This window comes from Synchiropus splendidus, chromosome 4 (genome assembly GCF_027744825.2).
Source record: "Synchiropus splendidus isolate RoL2022-P1 chromosome 4, RoL_Sspl_1.0, whole genome shotgun sequence".
NCBI classification, from domain to species: Eukaryota; Metazoa; Chordata; class Actinopteri; order Syngnathiformes; family Callionymidae; genus Synchiropus; species Synchiropus splendidus.
The window spans coordinates 10,834,647-10,845,478 of NC_071337.1; the positions used below are offsets into that span (position 1 = coordinate 10,834,647).

Consider the following 10,832-nt stretch of genomic DNA (forward strand, 5'->3'; position numbering starts at 1 on the left):
GACTGACATTTTTTTTAAATATTTAAATATTAAAAAAAACAGTTTGAAGATCTGAAGAAGAAAAGATGTTGAAGCAAGATTCCAAGGAGGATCGAATAAAAAGTGAATACACAACTCAAAGGCGCTGGACCGTGGGTACACTGAGCGCCCCGCAGGGGGCGTTAAGGGAAGCTGATAGTCACGTTGGTATCATTACAGTGGTGACGAAGAAGAACGCTCACTATTATGTGTTGATGTGGCTCCGCTGTGTTCGTTTGATTTCTTGTAATTTATCTGTTCTGTCGGTCACGTTTCAGTGTTAATGGCCAACCATGGGGAAGAGGGACAATCGAGTGGTGAGTGAATGTGCAGCATGTGTGTGCAACGAGTCGCAACAGCGAACCGAGAAAGGCGACTGCGCTGCAGTGTTGGCTGGGTTAGCTTATGCTAGCCTGCTGCAGCGGGATGCTGAATCACAGCATTGGATCTTACCTTGTTCGTTGTATACGATGCGACAAAACATACACTTCGCACAGGCAGGTTTCCGCCAGGTGCATACACTTCAATGTATTTTCAACGTTTACATACGTGGTGGGTGTTTCAGTTGCTACAGCATTCAGTGCTAACTGTAACCCTCTTTGATTGTTGCTGTGCTAACATTCTGCTTTGTCTGGGAAATGTTAGTCGCCGTCAATTCAGATGGTGCTATTTTGTAATGTGTTTGTCTCCCTCGTCACTGTGCATCAATCACAGTCAAACGATATTGAGTGCCTTTGTGTTCATCACTCTTTGTGATCAGATAGAATTGGCTGACGATATATTCATATATTTTTTACTCTGGAGTGTCTTTTATTGTCATATAATGAGCTGTTGACAGCAGACATTTATTTTCCCACATGAACGCTCTCAGTCTCCATGGTTCGTGTAGTAGCATTGTAGTTATTGTCTTCAAATAGTGTCGGGCATTTTATTTTAGTTGTCGATGTAGAGCTGATTGAACGCAGTAAGGCTGCAACCACTGTTAAATTAGTCAGGGGTGAAATGTCCTACTCCTGATGTCTCTTCTGTGTGCACGCATGAGTGGGCGCAATACCAGAAACGACTGATGCTCCGGTACCATTTGCAAGGATGTCTTTCTCCCAATGGTACATCTGCCATGCGTTTGATGCAGATCCCAAAGCTTCTCTGTGGCATAGGTCATAAAACCACAGCTAGATGGTGTTGTGAAAACTATCATTCTAGCTAAAGTCAGCAAGCACCTTCAGGGTTTACTGGAGACTTTTACAGTGACGCTGGCTGCTTGTATACGTCAGGGATCTTCCCGGGAATCACGAAGTCGCTGTTGCACACAGAAATAGTTAGGTTGCACTGAGCAGAAGCTGTTAAACTGTGATATTGTTTTAAGTACACTTTAAGGCTACCATGGGGATGAATTGTAGCATTAAACAGTAGGACCAATGATGGAAAATCTAACACTTTTACATGTTTTGTTTTGTCATTTCAGGCGTATGTTAATCCCATAGCTGCTGCTCGAGCCAGGGGGCCGGTACAAAATGCCGGACCAACTATTCAAGATTATCTTAGCAGACCTCGACCATCATGGTGGGTAAAGACTTGTCAGGTAGAAGACCTGAGAAACAATACCAATGTGTGAATGAACTCGTAGAATCTGTTGTCAATTGAATTTCTGCGAGATTTGTCCTTTAGGCAATTGATATACTGTGATCTTTGAGATAATGCTTTGTTGTGGTATTGCATCATTAGGGAGGAGTTGAAGGAGCAGTTGGAGAAGAAGAAGAAAGGATCCCGAGCCCTGGCTGACTTCGAGGATAAAATGAATGATGTGAGTTGCATGTGTCAAAATATCGATCACTTATTTGCCATTGTTGACCGTGTGGAAAAAAAAGGAATTTATTGATCAAAATGAGTGGAAGATTAAGCACTTTTTTAAACAAATTTGAACATTATATGACACACACAATCATTTTGGCTTAAGAAAAATGAAACAAAAGTAAGGACCTCACCTTTTCATCACACTTTCTTCACTCTGGTGGAAGCACCCTTGATAAAACTTAAAGTCTGACGTCGTGTACGTTTTGTGACACGGTGTAAAATGTATTTATTTTTTTCCCCCCACTGTTTGCTGTGTTTTTAGAGATGGAGGAAGGAGCTGGCCAAAAACAGAGAAAAGCTCTTGGGTGGAGGCGACAAGGACAAAGAGAGAGACAAAGAAAAAGATGAGAAAAGGGAGAAAAAAGAAGTAAGAAAGATACTTGGACGAAGCTGTCCCACTCATGATGCTCCTTTGCCTCACTCCCACCTTTCTTTTCCAGAAAAAGAAGAAGGAGAAAAAGAAGTCCGCTAGGGTGAGAAGAGACCTCCACGACCTCACTCTGACATTCATGCATGTGTTTTGTAATAATGGCAACTATAGTAGAATATATTATGTGTAAAGGACGCGTAATATTGAATTTAGAATAGGGATTTATGAGTGAATAGTTGTACCAGAAGCAAGTTTGCTTTGTGTCTAATGAACCCTGCTTTCATTGTGTTTTGGTCAAGCGTTCTTCATCTTCTTCTTCCTCCTCATCGAGTTCTGATTCCTCCAGCAGCTCTGCCTCCGAGTCTGAAGACGAGGTGAATTATTCAAACTGTTCAAAAAATGTAGTCCAGTGTGTTACTAACATTCCTTCGTTGCCATTTTTATTTCACAAGGTTTATTTTTGTTTTGTAAAACTTTAAATTCATATGATTAGGCAGCATTAATATTTCACTATGAAGATAATAGATTAACATTAATACTGCAGTGAAAAGCTATTTTACTTGATTTAACTCCCATTTCTGCTGTTAAGCTGTATTTTTGTTATTTTGAAATTATCCTGTTGGAGAATAATATTCATCTTATTATTGTATTTTCTATATCCATAACATTAATGCAAAAGTTGCTGAATCAATGACTTATGTTGTCATATTTTTATAAGCATATTAGCTTGTAAGCATCAGGCTCACCCCTAGATGTCGCTTTTTCACAACTTATATTTGGAATTTGTCGCTGTCAATGAAGGCGTTCTAAAAAAATGTTAAATGTTGTAAAAACCATGTATTTTTATTCAGGATGAGAAGAAGAGTGTGAAGAAAAAGCACAAAAAGAAGAAACTGTCCATCAGAAGACGTTCGAACAGTTCTGACGCCGGCTCAGATGCTGAGTACAAGGTTTGTAATCCACATGATCGCACAGGTTTCACTCCAAGTTTTGCCTTCATTTTTTTCTTTCTCTTGTGAAGAAAAAGAAAAGAATCAAGGAAGAAGGAGACAAAGAAAAGGTAATGATCTTGTCATATATAGATGACAGTTTTCAGTGAGTATTGTGTGTTTAGGCCCCTGAGTCACGTCATGTCCGTCTTGTGCTGCTCAGGATGAAAGGAGTCGCAGAAAGAAACGAAAGTCTGAACGTAGCTACAAAGACTCTGCGTCCGAGTCGTCTGCTGACTCTGAGGGGGAGGAGCCTGTAAGTGTTGAAAGACGTTTTGACATTTAAACACTGATCTTAGAGGATTTAATGTACCAGACTCTGTATTCAAGATCTATTACTCATCACGAAGTAATCTTTGAGAACAGCATTATGAACAGTTTTAAACCTGTAAATAATGCTCCGGCTTCTGTACTTTGATTTAATATTCCCTGGAAACACTAGTTAACTCCGTATGTGTGGTCTCATAAGGCACGTGCCACCATTTTCTTTCCAACCATAGAGCACTAAGAGCATTAACCAATTAAGTATTTTTACCTTAAACCCAACCAGCCGGTGCAATGAAGTACTTTTCTAATAGTAGGCTGGTCAATGTTATGTTTCCTATACTGAAGAGAAACCTTTTTTTTAACTCATTGATGTTGGGGTGAGCAACTTCCAACATCTTTTATATAATGATGACAAGAGAATCCACAAACTAATGCGATAAAATGTAGAATGCAGTGATTTGACACCATGTGCTGCCTGGCCACCCTCAATAAACCGTCCATATCCACAACTTAATTCAGTGAGGAAGTTGGACGTGTGATGAAGAAGCCTGCTCGTGATTTACAGCATCACTTGTTGAGTTTATCGCCAACATTGTGTCTTCAGTCTTTTACTTTGTTCTCTCTGTTTACCAGTTATCTTTTGGTGTTGATCCAAACACATCTTTACAGATTTGCTTTTCATTTGAAATACACATTATATTTAATACGTCAGTCCCCTTGCGTTAAACCATGTGACCTGATGACAACTGTCCTGGTGGATTGCTGTCCTCGGGTTGTTTTATTGTGTGAACAATGATTGCAAAAAAAAACGGTCTCATGAATGTAATCAGGTTTGCATCACATCCTCATTTCAGTTCTTTAATTCAGCTGATAAAACATCCCTCGTCCTCGACTTTCATTACTGTTTTCCCCCCCTCAGACTGAAGCCAAGAAGAAAAAGAGAAGCAGTGAAGAGAAAGAAAAAATCACAGTAAGCAGAAGGGAAAGTCATTTCACCCTGTGTTAGTTGAACAGAAATGAGAGTGAAAATCAAATGAATATATATATATATATATATATATATATATATATATATATATATAGCTTGTATACCCCAAGAGCCAAAGCAATGGAAATCACAGTGACTCTAGAAAGAAGCTTCTTAGCCAGATGGAGCTGAAACCAAATGTTTTCCCATGAATTCATGCTGTTGATGAGCTTTCTTGTAATTTGACGAAAAGATTGTATTAATTCATGCCATCTCTCCCAGGATAAATCAAAGAAGAAGAGGAAAAAGAAGCACAAAAAGCACAGCAGGAAAAAGAAAAAGAAGGCAGTGTCTCAGTCGGACTCTGAGCTTGACTAACTTTCAATCTCTCGATCCGCATCAGAGGAGCGTTGCCGTTGTCGTTGCCTTTCATTGGCCCCAAATACCTTCTGCTCAGCTTGACCCACTCTCAACAACCAGGAAGTGGTTCTTTGAACCTGACTCACGTGAGAGCAGGAGGTCTACTTTAGTTTGTGGTGGCGGTCGGCTTCCATAGCTGATGGCCTCCACTTTTCTTGGACTTGCTGAGTGGCTGACCTTGTAGTTGCTACTTGAAGCTGCTGCCCGTCATCGTGCATGTGGACTAGATCACTTCACGTCTTGCGTGGCAACCTACCACAGATTTTTTTTTTTTTTTAATGCAGCTCAGTTGTTTCAGCACCATTGTCCTGAAGCGAACAACAAATGTCAGACAGCATTGTTGCCTTTTTTTAATTGGCAGTGCAATGTTGTAATAGAAATAAACAATTACACAACATGTACATTCATACTCAATCTGTTGTCACATGGTTTGTCTTGACTGTTGCACAATGTCACTTCATCTGTCAAAGCTCTTCTCTTCTGTATTTTGTCTCATTGCTGGAATTTCCTCTGTTGTGTTCTACTCAAGCAATAAATCTTTCAGTATCCAGAATTCTCCTGATAGAGCAAACAAAAACCTCAAGAAACCAACTGCTTCTGTTTTTCACTACTGCGTTTACAGGTAAGTCTTGTGATTTAAATGACAAAGTTCAGCTTAGTACACCCTTTAATGGCTTATCTTTATTTGGGAGGATTTTATTGTACGTCTGAGGGTGCAGCCATTTCAGCTTTGCCTTTCATGACAAGGATGAGTTCTGGTGCCCTATTTTTTTTAAACTTCTGGTTTCATACAGTAGGAGGTTTGATTCTGCTGCGAGAGTTTGCTTTGTATTGACGCGGAAGACGAAAAAGGAAGCACCTCTTACAGTAAGTGAAACATTTCTGTCTATAAACTATCAAAATTTCTGACGAAAACCTTCGTTTATGCACAGTTTTTAATGTGAGAAAGAGAAATAATTGAAATTGTCAATGAAATGTCTTGTATGTTGTATGTATGTTGTTGTTGTTTTTTCCAAGTTGTCGGTAGGAGTGGTTTCAGATTCTCTTTTTGTTGTTAATTTTTTAAATAGTTTGAGTTTGTGGCTTGAAAAGTGCTTATTTTAAATTTAAAATATTTTTATTTAAATATATGAATAAATGGCTGCACAATTGATATGTTCATGTACATTTAAATATTAAAGTCCCTGTGTAAGAGATAAAATAATAAGCAAACTGATTAATTCATGTTCATCTTAACCTTTTTTCCTCCTATAATTTTACTATATTATTCTTTTCTGTGATGTTTTTTTTTGTCTAGTTGCATTGCTTCATTGTCATAAGTTTTTCAATATCCTCAGAATTTTCATACTTAGCCACTTAAGTAATATTTAATCCTGTGAATTTGTTTTGTGTGCTCTTGTTTTATTTATTTATTTATTTGCTGTATTATTTATTTAGTAAGTAATGCACCAGAAAGAGCTGTAATAGTGGTACACACACACACACACATATATATATATATATATTTTTTTTTTTTTAACAAGCTTACTGAAGAGTTTTTCCCCCCCTATCTAGATGATGCGTTTCCTGCTGTGGCTAACATTGGCCTCTTCGGTTTCCTGCAACATCATTTGCCCAGATGGCTCCGTGTGTTCGACTCAGGCCACCTGTTGTCGAACAGCACACGGATACAGCTGCTGTCCGTATCCAAATGTACGAGCCGTGCAATAACTCGAGAGGCTGTTCTGGAAACTTAACTTGAGTTGAAACATTTTCATATTCTCTCCAAGGCTGTGTGCTGCACTGACCTGTCTCACTGCTGCCCGCCTGGATTCCAGTGCAACCTCCAGGCTCATCTGTGTGAACGGACCGGCCAGCCCTGGCTCACCATCCCTCTGACGGCAAAAGTGGAATCCCAAAATCCAACTAGGCCCCTTCTACTGCAAGACAAGGTAACTTCATTGAACTTCATTGAGTTACTTGTCAGTTTAAAGCATATGTCTGAAACAACTGTAGCAACCAATATCACCAGCTACACTCTGCAAATCCCAATGAGTATTTGTTATTAAGGGGAGTCAATGTTAGACTTGTTTTTGTTGTGTGTGTGGGCCTGTTTATACTGCCTCCTGCGGACCAATACCTGACAAAACACTCTCCTCGTGGGGACCTAATGGCTTTGTGGGGACCTTTTCAAAGTGTGTAATTAAAATCTGAGTCTCATTCATCTGTTTCCCCTTTTATAATGAATGTCCCTTTTCATGAAGAAAAAACAATGAAGATAATGCACATTATCCTAATAATAATCTTAGTCGTGACACATTGATTTAAATTTTTACGGCAGTTTTAATCCAGATTTTTCACATTGTTTCTACAAAGAATGAATGCATTTAGGTTAGTGGTTTAAGTGAACTTTAAACTCTGTTAAAACAAAATACGAGGTGTAACCAGAACTAAACTCCACTGAGGATTCGCTCAAATCGGTGACTGGCTTGAGGCAGCAGTATTTGAAACTTACTGTGAAATGTATCGGAATGAAAGCAATAGAAACTTGGGTTGTTTGGCGTTTCTCTGTGCTGGAATTCCCAGTCTTTCACATTTTACTTTCACTTTTGCCAGACCGTGAGTGAGGCTCCAGAGGCCGGTGGTGGTGCAGTCATTCGCTGTGACTCTCAGTTCTTCTGTCCGGCCGGCTCCAGCTGCTGCCTCGGATCCACGGGCAGGTGGAACTGCTGCCCCTACCAAGTGGTGGGTATCTCACCTTCTATTTCACATTACAACAGCACATCAACTTGGAAATGTATCGTAGAATCATCTTTATTGACTGGAGTGCTTTATTTCAGGGCGAGTGTTGTCCAGACGGCGAGCACTGCTGTGCGTATGGATACCACTGTGACCCTTCCTCACAGTCATGCAACAAATGGTTCTCACAGAACTGATCAAGAACTGTGGAACTCTGGGATTCAGACTGGTGAACTCTGCCAGCGTGTTAAAAGCGCTGCCACTTCCTCAACACTCTTTCAAAATCACATCATGAGAAGCATCAAGGCTGCCGCTCAAATCCACTGCTGATGAAATAAATGTTTGTGTTCTGTGTGTTGGTTCTGCTCATAAGCCGCTACTTACTTACTTAATATACTTTGGGTCTTCATGAAAAGCCATTTCACGCTGAGAATGTCCATTCACTTCATTCACAACCTTCAGCTCGAGATAAGAGGGTCCATCTCTGTATGGTATGTAGCTTTAAGGAATTGAAGCCCTGGTTCACAGCATCTTGCTTGGAAGATATACACAAATGCATGATTTCAAAGAATTTTATGAGGTATTTTTGAGCAAATGTTTGTGATTTGTGGTGGAATTTTTGCCTCGGTGAGCAATATATCGTCTCATTGTGCTCCAAAAGTATATCTTGGTGACATAATAATTTCTTCCCCAAGGGGGCGTCAGGTATTGACATATGCCTGACCGGGAACAGATTTCTGTGTTATTTACATGCTCTTGGCGTTTCATATGTTTTCTGTAAATGCATTGAGTTGTGTGTGTCTGTGTGTGTAGCTGCACAAACACACAAGGAGTTGCTTCAAGCGTGTTTGGTCCCTCTGTGGTTTTATATCGTGGATTATTGGCTCTATGATTCTGCTAGAGGACATTCTCCTACTGAAAGTCTGAGTCTGAAAATAAATCCACACTATTAATGTTAAATAATGTGGAATACTCTCTGTATTTTCTTCCCACCATAAGTGCGCGCTAATGGATGGCACTGTGTGTGTAGCAGGGATTCTCTTACAAGGTGTCAGAAGGTCAAAGCAGAGGTCAGTGTAATTTTACACTGGGCTACTGTGTCCCATTGCTAAGTGTTGCATCTTTTCCTGGGTGCACACACACTTGAAGTATATATTTAAGTCAAACACAGTATAGATTATGACCAGGTTGTGCAACCACCCACTGACTTATTTTCTTACTGACCTGCAGCAGCCCTGAGAGCCTGAACATCTGGCCTACATGTGTGTGGATTGAGGAAAGCATACAACCTGCTCTCCTGTCAAATGGAAGCTTCTCAATAGCTGGTAAGAATGGCCTGTTCCTCCTCCATGCTTTCCTTCTCCCTCAGGGTCATGTGTTTTTTGTCCACTCACGAAGCTTGTTAAGCATTTGTTTGGTTGTAGCTCCTTACAGCTTGATGAAGAAGTCTTTGCCTCAAGTGGGATTTTTGTGTACCGACCACATGTGCCAAACTCAAGGGTCAGGGGCCAAATCCGGTCAACCAAGTGCAGAATCAGACATGTGCAAACAATGCCAGGAATCAGGAAGAAACTCCCAAGACAAGTGGTTAAAAAAGAGGAATTTGAAAACAGATGGAAAAGTGTATGTTTGTCCTTAGCGGCATCTTGACGTGATGCTAAACACTGTGGACTGAACACCTAGGAAAGCAAAGTGAAGGTCCTTCAGAATGGTAAGAAGATTATTTCAGTCATTCACAGAACTAATTGGAAAACCACTGGATCAACTGAAACCTGTGGGACGGTCATGTCTTCTGTAAGTGAGCTGTAACTCCCAGCTACTTCTAGTGGGAATCTAGTGGGTAGTCTAAATGGTTTTATGGTCCTCAAACAAAGTAAAATCCTACTCTTCTGTGTATTATACTTACATCCAGGGTCAGTACGCACTTGAGTCACATATTTTGAAATAATATCCACTCAGTTCAGCGGGTGGTGGTCTTTATCTTGGAGAGTCATTTTCATACACAAAACAGACCTTTCGCTTGAAAACCTCCCTCCCTCTGAGTGAATTTGTTTGCGTGGTTTGGCAGGACCGTTCATCGTGGAGCGGTGTTGAATGTGCAAGCAGACACACACACACACACACACACACACACACACTGGTCTCGTTAGCTACCCTCACATTCTCTGGCAAATCCGGTTTGTTCCAGTTTCATAATGGGATGGGACTTTTGAGGCTCTGCCACCCAAACACACGCTGGGACCTAACTAACGTTGGGCTTCGTTTTCACAGTAGTTCTCAGTAGCTCCTGCTCAGTCTCAAGAGATGCAGAGTCTCTCCTCACACATGGCTTTATTTGACCTTTTATTAACCATTTTCACCATTTTCCCCATCTTTGACATGGATATGTCCTGGAGGATTTCACTCTTTTGTTTCTCTTTTCTGCACCTATGTATTCAAATGTAACTGAGCTGAGCAGACAACTGTCTCCTGTGCCTCCCTGTACATGGACCTATTGTTCAGGTTGTTGGGGCCTGTTTGTTTCTCTGTTACTCATGACATTCCTCCGGTTCAGTTACCCTTCATTCTTTCTTTTCTTATTTTTTCTGTTCCATAAATACCCCCATGGTTCCACTATCATTGTTTTTGTTCCTGTTCCACCAACCCTGTGACTTTTGCATTCTATTCTCCTTTGTGTTTACGCTCTGCTCTTGACTTTGTGAAGTGTGCTTAATAAATAACGCTGACCTTTTCCGACATAACTCACTGCAACATTTTACTCTCACTGGAAACTGTTTTCTGGACTCTGCATGTGTATCTGTGAATTTGAGTGGAAAAATGGCACCTCCACTCTCCCTCTGCTCCCCTCTCCCCATATACATTCCAAACATTTTACGAGCCAGAGACCTGAGGTGCACAGCTGCCACCTTACTCCTGAATATTTCATCATCCCTTTAAAACAGAGGCAGCGGTTGCTATTTTAGATGAGCATGGGCTTCGTCTCACGCGTGATGTGTGTATACATAGACGCAATCACTTGATGTGTACTCAACTGAAACGCAACACTTTGCTTTTGCTCCCATTTGTCATGAGATGGACTTAAAGATCTGAAATTCATTCCAGATACACAATGTCACCAGTTCTCACATTGTTCACAAATCTGTCTTTTGCTTTGCTGCGATAGTCCAACCCACATCACAGATGCTGATCAGGTGAGCCTCAGACTGTCCGCAATAAAAGGCCACTCTGA

General features: G+C 40.6%; 2 protein-coding genes across 4 annotated transcripts; both read left to right on the top strand.

The window, feature by feature from the left end:
• Nucleotides 1-188: 188 nt before the first annotated feature.
• fam133b (family with sequence similarity 133 member B) lies at nt 189-4,986 on the top strand. The gene is made up of 11 exons (XM_053862468.1): nt 189-335; nt 1,484-1,581; nt 1,744-1,822; nt 2,135-2,239; nt 2,313-2,345; nt 2,542-2,616; nt 3,094-3,192; nt 3,264-3,302; nt 3,395-3,487; nt 4,418-4,468; nt 4,748-4,986. The coding sequence occupies exons 1-11, from the start codon at nt 312-314 to the stop codon at nt 4,841-4,843; spliced, it is 792 nt and encodes a 263-aa protein (XP_053718443.1). The 5' UTR covers nt 189-311; the 3' UTR covers nt 4,844-4,986.
• A 42-nt stretch (nt 4,987-5,028) lies between these two features.
• On the top strand, nt 5,029-8,884 carry LOC128757295 (progranulin-like). Of its 3 annotated transcripts, XR_008414370.1 has the most exons (7): nt 5,029-5,507; nt 5,680-5,752; nt 6,440-6,577; nt 6,655-6,816; nt 7,481-7,609; nt 7,705-8,673; nt 8,834-8,872. XR_008414370.1 is itself a non-coding variant. In XM_053862467.1 (6 exons), exons 1-6 carry the CDS (start codon nt 5,311-5,313, stop codon nt 7,798-7,800), a joined length of 792 nt encoding a protein of 263 aa, XP_053718442.1. In that variant the 5' UTR covers nt 5,029-5,310; the 3' UTR covers nt 7,801-8,884. The 3 variants fall into 3 exon arrangements, 2 of the variants coding, with proteins under 2 accessions (XP_053718442.1, XP_053718441.1); XM_053862467.1 differs by having other exon boundaries at nt 5,683-5,752; nt 7,705-8,884; XM_053862466.1 differs by having other exon boundaries at nt 7,705-8,879.
• The last annotated feature ends 1,948 nt before the right edge of the window (nt 8,885-10,832 follow it).

Bases quoted from the DNA above. Each gene is read 5' to 3' on its own strand.
- fam133b (XM_053862468.1), top strand. From the start codon at position 312: ATGGGGAAGAGGGACAATCGAGTG. The intron at 2,617-3,093 runs GTGAATTATTCA...ATTTTTATTCAG, and splicing joins CCTCCGAGTCTGAAGACGAG to GATGAGAAGAAGAGTGTGAA. The intron at 3,303-3,394 runs GTAATGATCTTG...TGTGCTGCTCAG, and splicing joins AAGAAGGAGACAAAGAAAAG to GATGAAAGGAGTCGCAGAAA.
- LOC128757295 (XM_053862466.1), top strand. From the start codon at position 5,311: ATGGTTTGTCTTGACTGTTGCACAATGTCACTTCATCTGTCAAAGCTC. The intron at 5,753-6,439 runs GTAAGTGAAACA...CCCCCTATCTAG, and splicing joins AAAAGGAAGCACCTCTTACA to ATGATGCGTTTCCTGCTGTG. The intron at 7,610-7,704 runs GTGGGTATCTCA...GCTTTATTTCAG, and splicing joins ACTGCTGCCCCTACCAAGTG to GGCGAGTGTTGTCCAGACGG.